Source organism: Carassius auratus, chromosome 28 (assembly GCF_003368295.1).
Source record: "Carassius auratus strain Wakin chromosome 28, ASM336829v1, whole genome shotgun sequence".
Lineage (NCBI taxonomy): Eukaryota > Metazoa > Chordata > Actinopteri > Cypriniformes > Cyprinidae > Carassius > Carassius auratus.
The window spans coordinates 9,170,199-9,191,467 of NC_039270.1; the positions used below are offsets into that span (position 1 = coordinate 9,170,199).

General features: G+C 37.8%; 2 protein-coding genes across 4 annotated transcripts in view; both read right to left on the reverse strand.

Annotated features, from left to right (window-relative positions):
- Positions 1–3,687, reverse strand: part of igf2bp1 (insulin-like growth factor 2 mRNA binding protein 1) — a 37,909-nt gene extending 34,222 nt beyond the window's left edge. Inside the window, exons 1-2 of one of the 2 annotated variants that reach the window (XM_026207638.1) lie at positions 3,053–3,687; positions 1,796–1,856 (exon numbers count right to left, since the gene is read on the reverse strand). In XM_026207638.1, coding sequence (XP_026063423.1) covers positions 1,796–1,856; positions 3,053–3,227 — 236 coding nt within the window. In that variant the 5' untranslated portion in view covers positions 3,228–3,687. The remainder of the gene's footprint in view (positions 1–1,795; positions 1,857–3,052) is intronic. The other variant, XM_026207637.1, reaches the window with a different exon arrangement.
- An 8,420-nt stretch (positions 3,688–12,107) lies between these two features.
- Positions 12,108–19,853, reverse strand: ube2z (ubiquitin-conjugating enzyme E2Z). 2 transcript variants are annotated; one of them, XM_026207640.1, is made up of 7 exons: positions 19,204–19,853; positions 17,674–17,746; positions 16,583–16,770; positions 16,177–16,288; positions 15,959–16,071; positions 14,887–14,974; positions 12,108–13,831 (listed from the first exon to the last, which is right to left on the reverse strand). In XM_026207640.1, the coding sequence occupies exons 1-7, from the start codon at positions 19,500–19,502 to the stop codon at positions 13,655–13,657; spliced, it is 1,050 nt and encodes a 349-aa protein (XP_026063425.1). In that variant the 5' UTR covers positions 19,503–19,853; the 3' UTR covers positions 12,108–13,654. The 2 variants fall into 2 exon arrangements, with proteins under 2 accessions (XP_026063425.1, XP_026063424.1); XM_026207639.1 differs by having other exon boundaries at positions 14,887–14,977.
- Positions 19,854–21,269: the final 1,416 nt, after the last annotated feature.

Consider the following 21,269-nt stretch of genomic DNA (forward strand, 5'->3'; position numbering starts at 1 on the left):
ATTCTGTACGATTTCTATACGAAGTCTGAAATTATCATACGCACACAGGGAGAAAAAAGGTTCCGTAACCTATAAACGTAAATGACAAAATATGAGAGTTTAAGAGCAAAACGCATTTTTAGCAAAAATACATCACCTAGCAATTATATTTAGGATTAGTTCACGGACTAGTAAAACTGTTTACGTGGCGCTATTAAATGAATTTGTAAATATGCATTTGCTCTCATTCATGTTAATGCCCCAGTGCTTTCAAATGGAGCCTTCGACAGAGGGCTACATTGTACGCCATTTTCTCATTTGCTGACGTTGGTCACTCTTCACACTGATGGCGACCCAGTGACACACTATCAGTGCACAGTTGGCCTCCCAACACTAATCACAACGTATGCCATTAACATCTATTAAAAACGTATATCTGTTACAAATTAATTAATAAAAAATACAATAAAATAAAAGTCCGCTTTATCAGTATAAATCTGGAAACACATTAAGCCTCTGCTTCACAAACATGCAAAAAAAAAAAAAAAAAAAAAAAAAAAAAACCGGCTACATCATATGTATAGTGTAATATTAAATATGCAAAGCATACGTTCACACAACACGTATTTCACCAGTACAGATTTATGTCTAAAGCGCGTAAAACAGGCGAAAACAGATAGAAAGCGGCCATCAAAACAACGTAAATGTAGGCTATCAGCTGGACCTACCACAGAATTATTGCCACATATATGAACAGCAGAATTTAAAATATTCACTGCAAATTATGTATCTGTATTATTTAGCACACACTGTTGTTTTACTATATAGATTCTCGACAGCATGCAACATTTTAAAACAATATACCATCGAGTTATACCCCAGGTTAACAGGTGTGGCTCTGATGGTTGTGAAAAAAATGCGTTTAGGGTGTAAAGAGGTAAGAAGGAGGGTTGAGTTGGGTGGGGACGAAGGGGGAGACCTTTTTGTTCCACACAAACAGTCTTCTACGCGCCATGCAAACTCCCCAGAACACAAATAAATACATTTCTGAGGATAATTCTAATTTTAAACAGCAGAGTTACACTCTCATATCCACATTTACTCATAACTATCGGCAGAAATACGGATAAATGATATTTTAGACGACACGTCTTTCGAACTGTACAGATTGTGGAACATAGCCATGTATTTAGGATACGCTTTGTTTCTCCAGCGTTGACCTGAAGCGGCGTTCCCTACAAAGTCTACCCTTTAAATATCCGTAACAAACGTACAAACAACGATAGCGTTCCAGAGCGTTTTTTTTAAACCCACAGCGTGCTATAAAACTAAATCTGTGTTGCATGAATTGTTTAAAAGAATCAAGCACCGAGGCCTAGGCCTTGCAGTAGGCCAAGGCCTATTCAACAGGGAACAAGTGATTGAAATTGAGATTCGGAGACTAGCATAACATGTTTGACAAAAATGCACGCATATGCACAACGTGGAAACGACTCTCATATAGCGCTGTAGTAACTATGAATGTAACAGCACGTGGTGTAATGCTAAGAGCATATGCCACTTTGAACACCCAAGCAGTATAACATCCGTCACGTGAAAAGAAACAAAGAATAGTCGTATACAGAGAACTAGACTTAAAAAGTAACAACTACTTAACTGTTACAAACAAACACATCGGCAATTTAAGCACACAGCGAAATCATGCTTACACAGTACACATATTTGTATCACCGCCACGACATATTTATATATGCATTCAGCTTTTATGTAATACAGCAAGCAAACACTGTCGAACTTTTAAAGAGAAAGCAAATACCTCTGCTTCTTAGGGACAGAATGTTCGACCTCAATTCGTTTGCCGTGAAGTTCCACTTTACCTGGAAAAAGGAAATAAATTATTTTATTTTTTTTTTCCTTTTTTTCACCCCACTCAAAATGAGACCACAGCTTGCTTAAATGGTCTTAAAACATAACAAATGTGTGCCTAAAATATTTCTATATGTATTTCTCTGTGTGAAGAGAAACGGTGTTTTTACTGTATAACTTGCGTTGCGAAAGGCCTAAACGAGCATTTGAGGTGTTGTGTTGGCAAGGGTGGGTGTTAATGAAAAGTAGCCCAATTAAACTATATATATATATAATAAATGACAAGATTCTTAGGACGCTTTCTGCTCAGGGCTACACTAGCTATTTGCGTCCACTGTATGACAGAATCCATAAGTGTAGGCTATTATTTGTTCTTCGTGTCTAGTTGAGACCTAAGAGGCATATAGCGATAAAAGTAACAGCTGAAGATGAATTAATCTTGACCGTGACTTCAAGTGGTGGATAGTTTTAACTGGATCCTCATCGGCATGGCGACCTTCGTGCTATATAGAACACACGTCACATGCTACATATGTGGAGAATCGAGGGGAGACATATTTTGTGGTCAGTGGGACAGATGCAATGATATATTGTGGTCAGTGGGACAGATGCAATGAAACTGCATGGTTAAAGTCAGCATATGAGAATGCTACATGGTCGGATGCGTTAAAGACAAGAATATATTCCCTTAGCATTGTGCCTATTAACTCAAGGGGCTCCAAGAAACATGTTTCATTTTAGCTCCACTGGCCTATTAGCCAAAAGGGGGAGGGGTGAGACCTGATTCTATAGCTGAGCCGGGGTAGGTTGGACTAAACCTAAGGACTGAGCTTTGGAGAACCACGTCCTACAGTTTACAATCAGAACGACGCTAAATGCATAGTTATTTGCTAAAGTAGAATACACTGCACGTTTTAAACCCGTCAGAGCTAAGAAAGCATGAATGCTTTTAGCGTATGCACTCACTCTGCTCTTAAAAGTTCACTATCTCAAGCACCTTTGCACCATAGAGCCTTGCATTGCACTGACTTCAATGGCAAAAAGTAGATACATTGATTCATTTTCACAATACACAAGAGATCCCCAGTAAAACAGTAGATTTTTTTTTATTATAAACAAGCAAAACACTTATGGGATGTTAACGAGAGTAAGTTACGGTGGAGAAGCAAACCGGCAACGAAAGGCCCATTAAAATCAATTTACTCACCAGAAAAGGTCTCGATCGCTTTCATTGCCCATTGGTCATCTGGGCAATCAACAAACGCATAGCCAGTTTTCATGAGAAACTGTCCAGAGTATGGGATCTTGTGATCTTCAAAGGTTTTAACCAAGTCCTCCGCGGTCACGTTTTCATTGAGATTTCCAATATATAGCTTGTTCATCGTGGAAAACTGTAACGCTCCCCCCAAAAACAGAAATGAAAATAAAACTTTTCGGCGAAACGCTCTTTAATTTTGAGAAAAAAGGACGCAGACACCCACAGATTACAAAATCATGTAGATGTCAGCCAGTTGGAATTAAAAACTGGGGGTAAAAAAAAAATCTAACTGCAAAATAAAAAGGGGAAAGTTCGACTAACAGTAACGTTGTAGTCTGATTAAGTCCTGCAGGCGAGTGGTAAATATTCTTCACTGTAGCAACCTTTGCGAATTCCCAGCGCGGTGTAGAAATGATATCAGTTTGAATTAAGCTGATGTTTGTTACGATGGAATAGTGTCGAGCATAAAGCCGGATCGGGAGAAATTCTTTCCTCTCGCTGCCCCTCAACCTAAAGCTGTACCCTGCACTGTCACACAGATCCTACCGCTTGGCGATGGCACCGCCTCTAAAACCGAGTCGAATTTACTAAATTTTTTTTGTTTGCAAAGAAGAAACCACGTGGTCTCGGAGTAGCTGGGGAAGGGGCCGGTCCTCCGCGCTCTCTCGTGCGCGCGCGTGCGCTCTCTCTCTCTCTCTCAAGCTGTGCTTGCTTGGAAAGACAGGAACATTTTCTGTACATTGCACCGTATATGCTCTGCCATGCACACATACAGATTCATACTAGCCCACACATGCTCCAGTTTTACTTATTGCGCTCAACTTCACGTTTCCTGTTTTCTTTTAACCTTGTGTGTCTGTATTTGCAAGATTCTCTCGGGATTCCAACGAGACACTGTTTACAGGACAAAAGGCCATTTATTATCATTTTCGATTTTAAAAGATTCTACGTGTGACTGCAACCGCTCTGTGATGTTGCCCGGCTGCTTTTCCTCATCCTTGCCCTTTTCGTACTCCGTATCTTACTCAAGTGGCTAAAGTTGATCACGAAACACGTATTTTGAACCGATAGCCTTATGACATTGTTAGCTGTAGGTCACGACCAGGGCGGTGAAGTAAAATATTTAATTAGAGTAGTTTTACAACCTAAGTTTATGGCAAACATTTTTGAGGTGGAGTAAATACTAAGCAGTGACACACATATTCAATGCGTGGTTTTATTGAGACACTGTTTCCTTTTTAATTCGGCTCTTGGGAACTCGGCTGCGCGGGGAACGCAGAATCCAGTTTAACTTTAACAGGTCAGCTCCAGCAGCGAGACAGACTTCCACAGATCTCCAAAGTTCTCGCGCACACCTCCATGTCGCGCGGATCCGAGGCACGAGAAGATCCAACAACTGATTCAAAATGTTGATAAAGCAGGGCCTAGCGGCGGGGAGCCCGCCCTTCAACAGGAAGTGAGCAACTGTTGCATCGCGTATTGTGTGTGCACGCTGTGTATTATATGTTGCATTCCGAGGATTTTTTCACCAGTTTTCTCGGGTCTGAAAAAATTCGACCTCAAATCCCCATTCAAATGAGTTAAAGGCAAATCAGATGGGAATTTCAAGGGGTTACTTTTGTTACGTGGCTCTCAAATTGTACACGTGGCGGCAGTACACCGGATCTCTGGGAGAAAATGGCTTCCCGTCCATTAAAGCAAGAGTGAGAAGTGATTCACGTCTCGCAAGAACGCCATACCGATGGTCCGCAATGATGCGTAATCAAGTGCTATTTCGACCAGCGTGTTTTAATGAAACAAGCGCAGATCCCGCTCCATTGATTCATTTAGCTTCCCTAGTGTTGACTAAATCACACCTGACGGGGTCCTTCAGTAACCAAGCATAAGCTCGCAAATATGTCTTCTTTCAAGAATGATTATGATGAGTTGACTATAGATGTGAAGTTGTGTGCATATCCGAATTGTGTAACCCGTCTAGTGGTCAATCACCTTATCTTTTTAATGTCTGCATAAAAACAGGCCACCCCCTGATGCACATACGGATCTTGAGGGTCTCTCGCCAAGGTTTACTATGTAAACAGAGGCTGCTTTGAGGATGACACTCCTTATTTTTATGTTCATTCACCACAATGCATAAACGTATGCTCTTTGTAGTGTCTCAAGGCCATTTGTAGGTAATCCAGTCTGTTCGGTGTAAATGAATTTGAACAGATTCTGTTGTACATGTCTGCGGCAACATCAGCTGACATGCAGGGTTTAGATGTAAAAAGAAATAAAGGTGTAACTGATTTGATGGCCTCTTTTTGCTTAAAAGTTACTAGGTCAAATGCATGTGTAGCCTATATTCTCTTAAGAGCAACAATTAACGTGCAAAACCACAGAAAGTCATCATCTCGTGTTGCATGAGATATGAACGTCTTTCCATAGTACTGTTAGACTCAGTAACTGTTGCAAGGAGGTGCACTATATGGTCCTGTGAAGGAACTGACATGTCGATACAACCCCCTGCGAGTCTGAGATTTGAGATTGTGACCTGACCACACACTGTGAGGGGGATGAGGAATAACTGGTGTGGGGGTAGGGCATCTCTGTTCTGGGTGAGGGGGACCACAGGCATGGAGCTCATCCAGGACAATAAGGAGTTTAGGAGTATGATGGTGCATCATTGAAATCTGTTTCATGCTATTCCTCACAAAGTGTTATGCTCATAAAACTAAATAATTATTTTGTTGATAGCAGTAGGTTTAGATACTATAGAATATCAAATGCAAGTGCTTTGTTTTCTTTAGCGTCATGTTGCATTTAGCAATAAGGCTCTGGATCTTACTCAGAGGAACATAGTGTGGTGGGAAGGAAGTTCTGAATAGAAGCAAGAATGACTCTAAGAATAGTGTCAACATTTTTATTTACAGTTTACATGCTATTCAGTCGATTTCTGTAACTCAAGGTTACTTTTCAGAGAAAATAATGAAGGCTGTAACCAAAAAATCTGAAAGACACAAAGTAACAAAATTAAACCTGACAAACAAAGCTGAAGTTATTTTTGGTCTGGCCTCATATAGTTCAGGGTTATCTGACTGGCTTACATGCCTACATATGTAATTGAAAGGTAAGTTTCTGCTTTAATTCTAATATTTGGAAAGCAACATTTGAACACTGGAGACCAGAGGCAAGGTCAGTCTTAAACAGAAATGGAAGATTGTAGCACAAAAACATTGTATTTTTTTTATGTAATTGGTATATATGCATTTTTAATAAGCCTCTTTACATACAAAAAAAAAAAAAAGAGAAATGTTGCACAACTATACGAAAAACCAAAAGCCACAACAAGTCTCTGTGTCAGTGTGGAAATAGGGACTGGAATACAACATCATTGCACATTAATTACTTTATATTGTATGGTTATTATAATACAAAATTAGACCTTAAGTTTTTTTGTATAACCCAAAATACATTTTCATTTTTTTTTTCATCACAAGGAATGCATAATATTATGCATATTTATGCAACCCACATGATCACCTTTTCCAGAAGAAAGTCTGAGTGTGAAAGAGGTAAAGACTTCATTACGTATGTTTTCCTTGAATGCTTCCATATTTGTTTTCTTGCTTCTTTTGTATCTTCATGCATCTATATACAAATCTCGTCATGGAAGGAACTGATAGATCTTAACAATCTTTATTAACTTTTCATTGTTTTTAATCAATTCTACATCAAATGTAATAAACTGACTGAATTTGAAAACAAATAATTTTGATAATTAATCATGAATTAAATCTGACTAAGAACTGGTGTCAAGTGTCTGATCATTTTTAGATACTGGATAATTGAGTAGCACTTCTTTAAATTAGACAATTAACAGAGAACTGAATCCATTTAAAATAGGAGTACTTTTAGTTTATTTTCATGCATGCACAAATACAAGAACACAAATGTTACAAAAAGTAATCCAAACTCATTGATAGTTCCAGCATTTATGTGCATGCATTTGCAAGAACAAAAATAACAGCAGAAGCAAATGTGATTTAAAGTTTTCAAAGGTAGGATTTTTTGTTTTCCTTCTTTAAATACCTTGTAATAATGAAGATTACAATTCCAATATAAACCAATGCAAACAGTTTAATGCAACTTTTTATTTATTTTGACAACCTGTTACATCTGTCTCATACAGCATCTGCTCAAAATCATGTTTGGACTATTTAAATACTGGCAAAGAGTGATGCTATTTCTGCCCTCTTGGAGGAAGTTGAGAATGATTGTCAGTTCCCTGTCATTTCCCATGATGCAACTCAAATGATGTGAGACCCTCTCTGCTGTCTTAGCAATAACACAATATAATCTGTGTTTGTAAAATCCTGTAAATCCAGCTTTATTAATCTAAGCAGTAAGCCCCTATGAAGACCCAGCAGTATGTTTAGTGTGTTTCCAACTTCTGAAACAGTTTTGTTGCACAACTTCTGAACAAAACTGTTTCAACCCGTCTTCTCTTTTATTTCTATAATAACTATAAACACATAGTCTATCTAAAAATATTTCCAGTTTGTAAAAACATATAAACTAAACTTTTTACAATAGATTTCTCTTTAAAACCCACTCTCTTTTAATGCAACCCACAATAAAACAAATAAATGTGGGTTTATAAAAATGTTTTATTTAAATGCTGTGTGCAAATAAACAAATAAATAAATAATATTACAAGCATTGTTTCATTTTGCATACATTTCCAGTGATTAATAATAAGCAGCCTATATTTGATATGATCTATCCCCTCCCGATAAAATAAATTTCTGGTTTCCCAGTAAAGTTTCTCAAATCTAATAAGTTAAAATATGATGTAACCTCCTAACAAAATAAGCCACTGAAGTAAAGATACTTCTTTCTGTTATAAACACATAGTGTACAAGTTTAAGTGTAGAACATATTTGAAGCTTTTAGGAAGTCAGTCATTTCCAACAAAAACAAAATAGTTAACAGCACAGCACAACAAGCTAATTTAATTGTTTTAAGTGTGCAATCTGAACGCATAATACAAGCACATTAAAACATAAATAATCAGCAAAATTAAACATACCACTGCAATATTAATCATGCAAGCCTTTGTTTGAAAAAATTAATTTAGATAACAAATTAAAAAAAGTGACTCAGATGGAAAAAAAAAGTTTGATGTACCATCACACAATAGGACTAAACAAGAGAAAAGAAATTAACAAGAAAAGAAAGAAAAAGAAAGGAAGAAAGAAAGAAAGAAAAAGAAAGAAAGAAAGAAGGGAATGATCCTCATTTAATGCAGACGCTGTTGTTGAACTACCTGTCTGATTCTTATCATCGCTTCCTCTACTGTATTAAACTTCTCGATGATAATACACTGATTATTCGATATCCGGTTTTCGAAAGACAAAGAAACAGATTTTATGACCAGCAACTTGAAGCTAATATGCGGTTTTTCACAAAATGGAGAGGGGGAGGGTGTGTCCAATCAGAGAAGAGTTTCGCCTCTAAACCGGTGACGCAAAGAACACACCCCCGCGCGCACAATCTAAACAATTACACTCGCCAGTTGTTGTACTCCCCTCTTCCATATACACATACGACTTACGCTTCAGTTCACGTATAGCGAAGTACGTGCTTTCTCCACCAGTCTTAAATCATATTAACATACTGAGCGACTGAACACAATAAGCAATTTTTTTATTCATTCAAGCGAGTCGAATGCGCCTGATTTACTCTTAGAGAGTGAGAGAGAGAGAGATACCGCGCGCGCGCTTTGGGAGACGAGCTGTGGTTGACCCTCATATCACAGATCTAACTTATCGACAGTTGTATCGACAGTTCTCCGCATCAATTCGGCAAACTACAGACTATATTTAGCTCTCAAAACGAGATCAAGAGACCCACAACTGTAAGATGTTGGTGTTTTAAGTATATCATGCCTTGTGGCTGCTTCCACCAAGCGGGCATTTTGAGATAATGCATGTTCCGAGGAACTGAGACGCACGTTTGTTCACTTTAAGTACATTTTAACTTGCATATTATCATATATTTATGGCAGATGATTGCAGGGACCATATAAAGCTCCATTAACTGAAATCATTTACGAGACGGATAAGATCTAATATCAGAATGCAAGCGAACATAGTGACATTTTCATATTATTGTGGGAGCAAATTCCACAAAGATGGATCAAGATTGTATAGGTCCTAGGTTACAAACCATAATGAATTTCGTTTACTCGAAGCTTCTGCCAGATTGATGTCACGTGGGACATGAAAACTGTGTTGTTTACCAGACGTTTCAGTCGTGATGTGTCACTTGGATGTGACAGGTAATGTTGCAACAGAGTCACACATGACTGATACTCAAAAGCTCGTGCAGGCTGCATTGATTTAATTGATTTGGTCAAGTGCACCAGTGCTAACCGACAAAGACATAGCTTTAAAGATTTTCCATAGCCTACATTTATAGGGATTTTCAACGCAACGAAACTGGAAAACGGCGCAACAAAATAAAACAAAATATCGCATTAACACCGTGTGCTTAATTCGTATCCTATAATTTTCCAGCATAGCTACAAATTAGATTGTGTATATTTTACCAATAGCTAAGATTGATATTTACTTCCAGCACGTGTAAAGAAAACACATAACAAAGACGAAAACGCTTAAAATGGCACACTAAATGATATACATTGCAAGTTATAAAAAAGTTGCATTAGTTTATACCAACCCAGACCGTAAACAAGACCAATCGAAATATTAAACTCTGTTCTGCGTGCGTAACGAGTTATTAAAATGATTTAAAGATGCAAAGTCAGTCTGTTACAGCAACCAAGATGTTTAGCTCTTTGTATTAATTGTCTGAATTAAATAAACAGTTTGCTATAACGAAAGACCAAAGTCAAATCGAATCTGAGTCAATCAAATGACTGTTCTGAAGTAAATAATGTCTTATAGAAAACAAATCGTTCTGATGAATGAATGAATTCAGTGAAACTCAAATTGTTCATAATTGTGCGGTTTTCAGTAGCTATAGCCTTATAACAATTTTGTAGTGTAGATAACAACATCATACCGCACAATGAATTAAATGCCTTCTTCTTTAAATTACGAAGCATAAAGACCACTGAGAAACCATTTTCATCTGTTCAACATCTAACCTTTCCTCGTGACTTCCTCTGATTACTTCCTTTTAAACAGAACAGGCTGTTGATCACCTAAATTCGAGGTTTCCCCGGTTTCTTCCCCATCGGGATGAGTTATTTGTTGTCATGCTCAACTTTTGTGCTGCTCTGCATGGTCTCGTTGATGTAGTCAGTTGGTTAGTTTGGTCAGTTGTTTTCTGATGAATTTACGCAGGGTGGAAATGTATGTATCGTGACGTCACGAAGCGTCAACTTTCACCGCCCCTCTCCCGAAATTCAAATGTTGAATGTATAGATGTGCTATTGTCGTGAAAGAAATCCTGCACAAGCGAGTCATGTGACAAAATCAAAGACCAAGACGCTCCACTGACCACAAAACCACTCATAAGGGTCAAATTGTACATCATTATACATCATCTGAAAGTTCAATAAATAAGCTTTGGTCTGATGTATGGTTTATTAGGATCGGACTATATTTGGCTGAGATACAACTATTAAAAAATCTGGAATCTGAGGCTGCAGAAAAAAAATCTAAATACTGAAAAAAACCATCTTTAAAGTTGTCTAAATGAATTCTTAGCAATGCATATTACTAAGCAAAAATTAGGTTTATTTTTACGGTATGAAATTTACATAATATCTTCATGCAACATGATCTTTACTTCATATCCTAAAGATTTTTTGAATAAAAGAAAAATCTATAATTCTGACCCATACAATGTGTTTTTATTACAAAAAATATACCCCAGCGACTTATGATTACTTATTATATTAATGGTGGATGTAGGCAAAAGATATAATTCAGAATAGGCCTAAATTTAGTGTAGTGACAGCATATGTGGAAATGAAGAGAAACTAATTTATTACTCCAATCCTAATGAAAATTTGAAAGCATGAAGGGTCCATGTTTTCTTAAAGCCAATTATTGTAAATACAACGCGTTTCCGTTTTCAAAGATAGCTTTACAAACTAATCTTTTAACATTTACCAGATGAGGTACATGTATGGCAGTTCCTTCAAGAAGAGCTACAACTCTTCAGGGATGCTTGCTAGATCACATTTTTTACTACAAATCTCTTCATGTCTTCAGTTATGTGCACTTTCAGGATTCATGTTTGAGATCAGTTTGCTTCAACAGGTTTGACCCAGGAGGGCACAGACAAAAAAAGGAGAAAAGAAGTTAAAGGTGTGATATCTGTTGCATAAATTTCATACCCTTTTCTGTGGCGCTTATTGTGTTTGTTAGTAATTCTATGCTTACTGTTGTTTTTAAGAGTGAAGTGTTTAGTTAGGGGACGTTACATTAAGATGTTTTAGCTGATCTTTTCCTTAACCAGCGAGAACAGTGGCAATTCCTGTTTCACACTGGTTTACAGTTTTCTTCATCATAACACAGTTGGCTCAAGGTCTGTGGTGACCAAAGCTACACACTATCGCCCCCTAACGACAGTTCCATATATGAACTCTATTATCAAAAAGATTTTTATTTTATTTTTTGGCAAACCCTGTATAAAACTCTATAAATGTGGTCATTTCTAGCCCGTTTTATTAAGCATGTTTAACAATTCATAAATGTTTAAAGTCTGGTACTTTTGTAGATTAAGATGATCCCACATACAGCTAAATGTGCTAGAAAAATCAGAATGCATTTACTTTCTAAACATCTTATCATAAATTTTCTGGAAATAGACATGCAAATATATATATATATATATATATATATATATATATCAACTATGGACCTATCTGTTAAAAATGCATAAAATCAACATGGTAACTTCAAAAATACACGCTCACTGCCCCTGCAATTTTGCATGATTAAAATAGTAAGTTGATGAAACAAATGAAATCCAAGAGAGGCACAAGTAATCAGAATCAGATTTATATATTTTTTCTTATTACAGTTGCAACAGATCGATACATTAATTATTCACATAATTCATTTTGCTAACAAGGGAAAAGCGTTAGTACATCAAGTCAAACTCATAGTCAGGGAACGGTTTCCTGTTGCAGGGCGTTCTAGAAGAGAAACTGTTCATTCAAACCAAACAAATCAAGCAACCTAACAAAATATAATGTCCTAGACCAGAATATATACTCTCACACTTTAGAGAGAGATCAACTGCATCAGAATGATAGCGCATGCAAAACCTCTGAACTGTACTTAAGACCCGCTGGAGAATGCAAAACTTTGTCAAAAGAGTTGTTTTGTGGTTCACTTAATAGAAGACCATATGCTTGTCCATAAATAAAATGCATTATAATTGTATATGCATTATATAACATGTATAAAAAATACTAAAGGCTGCCAGTCTGGTTGTGTTTAGCATGCTGTGGAAAACTATGTGCCTGCTATTTAAAGGGATGGATTGCAATAGATTTTTGCTAAATATTTAGGAGCATAGATAGTCATGAACCATGGTGTCAAGTAACGGTTTCTCCAATCCGTGCGAGGCAGCTTCATCCTGTTGCATATGAGGACACCAGTGGCACAGTATCCCCGGTAAAGAGAAGGACATTTGTAGCAGTATCGAGGGACACTTTGAGCGGAGGCTGGAGTGGAATTGCTGTCTAAGAATTACAAGTAAAATAACCAAGAAAAGGGAGCAAAAGTTAGTTTCTAGTCTGTTGGAAATTCAAGGTTATTCCCAGAACAATAACAGAAAAGATGTCTCATTTGACACTGACAGATCGAAGTTCACCAAACAAAACTATTTCCAAAAAGTCGACGACACTCAAAAGGCAACCGTTCCCAAAAGGGCTCGGCCGGCTGCTGATGCTTTCACCAGTTCAACAGCATTTTAAGAGCATTCAAATAAAACTTCTCTATGGACGGTTACATATACTTATTTATTTTTTAAAGTTGCATCAGTCTTAAAGTGTGGTATTCAATTCATTATCAGTTTGTATCTCAATTTATGTTTTAAACAATTTCGTGAGTGAAATAATGTTTTAGGAACTAAGTGTGTATTTGCAAGTAAAGCGGATTGTTTTAAGAGTGATTTTATCATCATCATCATTAATTCTTCGACTTGTTTTTTCTGTTAACTCTACACTGGACGCAGGAAGGGTCAGAGAAACATGCACTCAAAAAGCTGAGGCTGTGATGACCGGCGTATACATCTTTGTCACTTACAAATGTACACACATACATCTATACACCTCATTCCCCCTCTGGACTGAACCTCTCCTCCATTAGAGGCAAAAAAAAAAAGAAGAGAAAAACAAAAGGCAGTCATTGGCCAACACACAAGGAGCAAGAGGAAAAATATTAACCAATGGGATGAGACAGAAACTCTGTCCTCTGGTATTTCAGCCCTCCTTACATCGGTGCTCGCTTGAGAGGCGTCCGGAGCTGCAGGTAAAGGGGAACGGTCTAACCTTGCTGGCTTCGCACCCTGAGAGAGGGCACTCTAAGGCTGTGAGCTGCCCTGACTGTCCGGATCGGTGCCGGAGGAGCTGGTGTCTGAGTCAGAGTCACCGTCGTGGTCCTCTGGCGGGCACTTTTCCCGCAAGCGCCTCTGGATGGCTCTGAGACGGGTCAACAGACCCTGGTAGTCAAAACGACCTCTCTTCTCCCCAAAAGGATCCTGCAAAAAAAAAAAAAAAAGGGAGGGAAGAAACAGGGCATTTAGGATATCTAACCAAACTAAGGTGCAAAGTACCAAAGTGGATATAATAATAAAAAAATAAATAAAATAAAAAAATAAAAAAAATAAAAAAAATAACCCCCAAGTATGTATTCGTTATATAATAATATATACACCCCCATTCAACAGTTTGGCAGTATTCCATTTCCTTTGAAAGAAACAAAAAACTTTAGTTCAGCAAGAATGCTGTGAATAAACTTATCACATTTACAATGTTATGACAGATTTCTATTTTCTTTTGAACTTTTCTTTATTTTTTTTATCCTAAAGAAATGTATCTGTCGGAACTAAAAGTGGTCAAGTATTTAACGGTTTTCAATATTGATAAAAGAAGAGCAGCTTTTTGAGTAGCAAGTCATCATAGACTGATTTCTAAAGGGTCATGTGATACTGAAGACTGGAGTAATGCAAAAAAATTTGCTTTGCATATATGTGTGTGTGTGTGTATATATATATATATATATTTTTTTTTTACTGAAAACAGTTGTTTTAAATTGTAATAATTTTACAGTTTTTACTGTATTTGTGTGCAGTCAGGATAAGAATAAGAAAGCAATAAAATGTAAACAAGTTACAATCACTGATCTATAATAGATCATTTAAACAGATTATACAATATCACAACACTATAGAAAAGATAAGAGCAAATCACACAAAGACAATAAAATTAAAGCAGCTGAACAACAGCTCGGTGCGGCATGACTACAAAATTCCTGAAAGCTGATTGATAGCGTGACTTGAGGACAATAACACCTCTGTAAATCCCACGGAACCGGCTGCTGGCGAACAGAAGCTGTGCGGAGTGATTCGGCTCAGCTCCGCGCTCCGAGGTGTGGAAGGACGTCAGATTCTTTGACTCACCGCAGCGAACAGGAATGTCACAATGCTCAGCGCTTGCATAAGGTTATACTTCTAATGCTAGGATGGCAATCAAGATGACAAATAATAAGGCACAGTGGGAAAAGTAGCAAAGCAGATTTGCAAACAGTCATCACCTGCATGTTCTGTCCTTGGAGATGCAGATGTTCTTTGCAGACCCCCTCATAGAAATCATAGTACTCCAGGAAGGATTTCTCCATCACGCTGCTAGGATGGAAAAACAATGCTTTTTATAAGGGTGTTCAGTAAAGAGTAATAATCAATGCACTTTTTTCAACAGAGACACTGACACCCAAAATTACCACATTCAGGCTATACATTTATTTTTTACCAGTATGTGTTTACCTACAACCTTTGGAGCTGCTAATGCAATGATGCTCTACCACTGAGCCAAGGGAACAGGAATTAACAGTTTAATTGAGCTGAAAACATTAATAAAAAAAAGCTATTTAAAATTGAAGAAACATTCAAATAAAAAAAAAATTTGCACAAATATTTAAACTACATGTCCACTTCTTAATCGCATAATTATGTTTCCACTCCAACCATGCTAATAATCAAACTTGTTTTCATGACAGCTTTATTCAAACATACATTAACTGATGAAGACAACAGGTTTATGAATATTTATTCAAGTATTTATTTATCTATCAAAATGCTCCTCTTCTCTCTATTCAGTTCAGCTGACTAACCGGTTTATGGACACTGAATGTCTTTCCTGAGGTAAATGTAACATTGTAAACAGTTTTACTGACACATTTTTGGCCGCTGAAACACTCACCGAATGATTACTTACAGTAAATTTCAGTTTCCTTCAGCATACCATCTGATGTTCATGAATGTTTATTTTGTGTTAGTAAAGCATTCATGCGTCTACAGCCATCTGTTACTTTACATCAAAAAGCGGCAGATTTCTTTTTGTATTAAATGAGAAAATTAAAAGAATTTGAAAGCTATTCATTAACAATGAGAAATCAATATTATTAATCCGGGCACTAGCACAAAAATAGACACTCACACAGTCAAAAGTGTGTCGAAACGCAGAAACTGAAAATTGCAGGACGAAAATGACTGGTTGCTAAATTTTGGTCCATCACTAACAACAATACTTAGAGAGGTTTGGTGTGGACTACAAGCGCTTTAAAAATTACCCTGATTATGCACAATGTTCAAGGGATAATCACTCACCACAAGGCCTTGGGACACGACACTTTGCCCTCGAGCATATCACACACTGCAACTCGCATGGTCTCGTGGCGGATACACTCGTTATAGTTCTTGCTGTCTCCTGGATGCCTTTCCTAGCAAACAGATGAGCAGTCACAGTGTTCAGAATAAAGCACAGATTACAGGAGGGCCACATCATGGCTTTAGATACTAAGAATGCATTGTGGGAGCTGTAGTACCTGCTCAAAGCCTGGCTCATTGTGGTAAGGGTTCTCTGTCATTAGGGACTGTATGGAGATGAGAACTGAGGAGATGCTCTGGGCGGGACTCCACGCTGGACCGGTCCAAGTGCTGTGGAAAGAAACCGCGATCAAAATCAGGATCACAACAACGACGATCAAGCTAGCTATTACTGTTAACTATACTATTATCATTCATTCACAGACAAAAAACAAAGTGATTTCTACAATATTGATCATGTCTCGTTTTCATTATGGATGTGATGTGGACTCTACTGTCACAGAATTAGAATAAAAAAATATTCAAACATATTGTCCTTGGTGTAAGCAGACCTCAGTTTGGGAACTAAAAGTGGTTAAGTAAAATACACGTGTGACTCCAATCACAAAAATAGATCACCCTTACCCAAGGATGCTGAGGCAGACTTTGCCGTTGCGGTAGAAGTTGGGGTTGAATCGAACGGTGTTGTGGCCGGTAGTGATCAGTTTGACCCGTGGAGGGTGGATGGGATAGTCAGGGGGACAGCGGAACAGGAAGAGGAAGAAGCCTCCCTCATATGGTGTGTCGAAGGGGCCGGTGATGAGGGCGTGAATCTGTGGAGACACGAGGAGGAGGAGGACGGCTTAATCCAAACCACTGCAGCGACCTCCATGACTTACTGTACTACATCATCACCCAATACTTTCAGCATTTGTTCATTGAGGTTAATGCTAATTTTATACCATTGTTCATAGTTAATGCATGCTTGTACATAAAATGTTAAAAGCATTAATAAAAAATGCAAACAAAAAATAAGGGGAACGGTTTAGCTCCGACCCTAATTAAACCCAGCTGATCCAGCTAATCTAATCATTTAGGCTTATTTGAAAACTACATGGTTTGGGTTGGAGCTGGTTTAGAAGTTTGGGGTCAGCTCAATATGTTAATATTTGTAAAAGAAGCCTTCTTATGCTTACCAAGGTTGTATTTATTTGATCAAACATACAGTAAAACAGAAACCTTATACGATTTTACAGTTCAAAAATAACTTTTCTAGTTTAAAAATACTGTGAAATTATTCCAGTGGTGGCTAAACTGAATTTTCATCAGTTATTATCTCAGTTTTCAGTGTCACGCGATCCTTCAGAAAATGCTAACTTGGTGTTTAAGAAATGCTAGTTTTTTAAATCAGAATCTCTTTGATGAACTGAACCACAGTTGTTTGAAACATATTTATGTAACAATGTATGTCTTCATGGTCACTTTTGATCAATTTAATTCATCCGAGCTGAATAAAAGTATTAATTTCTTTCAAAAAGAAAAAAAATCATACTGACCCTGAATAAGATAAAAAACTGTAAAAGTATTGTCCATGTAACCTAATACTTTAACTGTACACATGCAATTAATGCCTTCATTGTTTAGTACGAATAAAACAATATAAAGTAAGGATCGAGGGAGCAGAGAGCAGAAATATCACCATGTGCAGTGTGAGGGTAAAGTGTGCCGATGCTTACCTTGGTCATGTCATGAGGATCAGGAACCACAAACATTCCTGGAGGAGGCTCTTTATAAATGGACATAATGTCTCTAAACGAAGGACAGAAGAGCAGGGTATGAGAAGACGAAATGAGGAGGAAGCAGAGCTCACAGAAATACCCTACCGAGAAAACCATCAGATCACTGAATGCCTGGATGAAAGAGACACACTTCACATGAACATAACGGACTCTGTGTCACCAAGTGCCTTCGTCTTGTGTCCACATCTCCATTATTAGTCCTCCAGGGACATCTATCACTTCATGCCCAGGACAAAGTCACTGCCAAGTGATAATTCCCCCGAGTGGCAACACTGTGTCTTGTAAATACAGTCGCCTATGATAGATGAATCTGCTTGCAACATGTGGCTGGAGAATGTTTCAGCATACCAGGAGAGTGGAGGATGCCTGCTTACTGGAGCAATATTTTACAGATGTTCAATAATCATTTCTAATTAAGCAGTTCCCTGTTCTACTGATAAATGTCATTATTTGGTGGTTTTCTAAAGAAAGGTGCCAATCAAAAAAATAACAATATTCATTATGTTTACATTACATTTAGTAGACACTTTTATCCAGAGGGACTTACAAATGGGGGCAATGGAAGCAATCAAAATCAACAAAAGAGCAATTATATGCAACAAGATAAACATATATATGAAATAAAAAATGTATATATAATAAACATACGCATAAAAATTCAAATCAATATACAATAAATAGCTAATTTTGTGCAGCAGGCATCAATTCTCAAAGAAAGAAATACATACCCAAGATGAAAATGTAATAATAATGGTTCAAAAACTGTATGTATATAATACTTTCTATGAAATAAATATATACATAGTGCACCCACTTGCGTGTGACCCTGGTCCACAAAAGCAGTCTAAAGTAGCACAGTGGTTATATTTGTAGCAACAAAACATTGAAAGGCTCAAAATTATAAATTTTTCTTTTTATGCCAAAAATCGTTAGGATATTAAGTACAGATCATCTTCCATGAAGATATTTTGTCAATTTCCTACTGTACATATATAAAAACTTAATTTTTGATTAGTAATATACATTGCTAAGAACTTAATCTGGACAACTTTAAATGCGATTTTCTCAATATTTAGATTTTTTTCCTTTTTTGCACCACACCTCATTCTAGATTTTCAAACATTTGCATCTCGGCCAAATATTATCCTATCCCAACAAACCATACATCAATGGTTTAGGTTCTCTTAATGGTTTATTTACATCAATGGTGAATCATTTATTCAGATTTCAGATGATGTATAAATCTCAATTACAAAAACATGTACCCCTACGATGGTTTTGTGGTCCAGGGTCACATACATAATGTGCCGAGAATCAAAAGCAGTTAAAACGGTTAGTTTGTGTTAAATCGGGAGTCTGTGTTTATTCAGGCTTCGGGACAAACAATGCTAATGTCACGCTGCTTTACTTAAAGATGTCTTACATTTCCCAAAACAGATATAGCTCTACATGACAGCCCAGCGTTACCTTTTTATCCGGAGGATGCACTGCTGGGACGCCTTCTCGTTGTCCCAGTCGGTGCTCATCGTGGGATCCCAGGAGGTGGCCTGGATTTGGGACAGGAGGCTCGCTCCGGCCGGGACCCCTGACACGACACCGGTCGGCAGGGACGGAGGAACGGCTACCACGGGCACCGAGGGCTCGAGCAGGCCGGTGTCTGCCGGAGGCGGCGAGGCTGAAGAGTGTCCCGGGAGGGAATTAACCAAACTCGCGGACAACTGCGCCCCCACAGACCCGTTGGCCTGCTCCCCGACGCTATCCGCCATCGTCGATGAACGGAGCGAGACGCTGTCAGATCAGTCCGTGGACAATGTAGTTTCTGTTTCTCCTAGCTCGGAGTCAAGTGGAGAAGGAGGAGGAGGACGGCAGGAAGAGATAGATGACTCCTACATACTCTCCTCTTTCCCCTCTTCAGACCTCAACGATAACAAACTTAACGGCGAAAGCAGCGCCGATTTTAACCAGTTTTCCGAAGTAACGTTAGCTGAGCTTAGAGACGCGTTTATCAGTCGCATCGGTGAGTAACTGAGTCTAAACGTAGTTTCTCTTCGTCTGGCCTGTTTATCGGCGCTGCTTCATGTCCTCTCACTTCACTTCCTTCTCGTTTTGAAGCAAACAGTGCCATCTAGCGGTGCACTCCTACAGGAGATTCAGGATTCAAACGATTCTCTCGGGATTTATCTGGTTAACAAAACTCTAAATAACGTGTCTTTGAACTACATGTCAAACGGTTATAGGAAACAGTGCTATACGGTAACCATTGCTGGTTCATTTGGAGCCCAACAATAACTTGAGGTTCATGAGTCGTATTAGTTGGTAAGTGTTTGATTCATTAAAAAGACGGGAGTCGCTATTTACTCACCGATTCATTTCAAACGAATCAGTTCGTACGAGTCATTTGTTAGCGATTCGGTTCACTTTAGTCGCACTCGATTTGAGTTACATGTAGACATTTAGCAGAGGCTTTTATCCAAATAAAGGCAATAGAAGCAAAGCCAACAGAAGGGCAATGAAATGCAATTGCTATAAGTCTCGGTTAGCCGATTATTTGATTGACTAAAATGAATCAGTTCATAAGAATCCTTCGTTAGGGAATCAAACTTGTGTCGGGATGCAGGTTTTTGATTTCACTTAACTTACATTCAAGAACCGTTAATGTAACGGAATCGACGAAATCTTTCGGCTAGGGTATTTTTAACGACGTCCCTTCTTGGTTCATAGCCCTAAAAAAAAAAAAAGAGTTTGCTCATGCAGTGGCGGCTCCAGACAATTTTGATTGGGGGGGGCAATGGGGGGTCCTGGTCTTTTCAAGGGGGGTCTCATGAAAACCAACAAAAAATACAGTGGACATGGCTTATAACTGCATATTACTGCTACTAAACAACAAAAACACCTTTGCAATGTAAACAAATGACAGGCTACATTTGTTATTCATATCCTGCACACTGCACTTTCATGTCAGGTATATTATGCATTTTTATTGACATTGATATTTTTACATTTATTTCCAGATAGATATTATTGAGTTTACAGGCTAAAGTGGTCTTGCTGTTGTAAACACTGTTGCTATTGTAGAAAAAATATTTGCATCACATTTAAAATATAATTATATTTTAATTCATTTCTGAATTGTTTTTATTTCTATAATGATAATTCAGAGAATGAGAAAATCTGAATAAGCCTTACCAGTGTTGTGATAATTATTTTTACGTGTTAAAAATAAATAAGTACTGTAATATAATAAAAGTTTATTCAAATAACATAAAAAAGACCAGACCCCTCGATGCATGTGAAACTGTTCTCCCTCAAACAGCACGCTTGTGTTACTTCTACACTACAGGCTACACACAGCAATATAAACAACGTATCTGCATGTTCTCACATCACATCGTTCTTGTAAAATAATAATAAGTAAATAAACATCAAAATGGATTTGGCTGAGAATGAAACACCACTTACCAGCTGCCACGATGTTGAAAATATCCTCTAGCAATTAAAAAATGCAGGTGCTCAAGTGAACCGGTTCTTTCGGA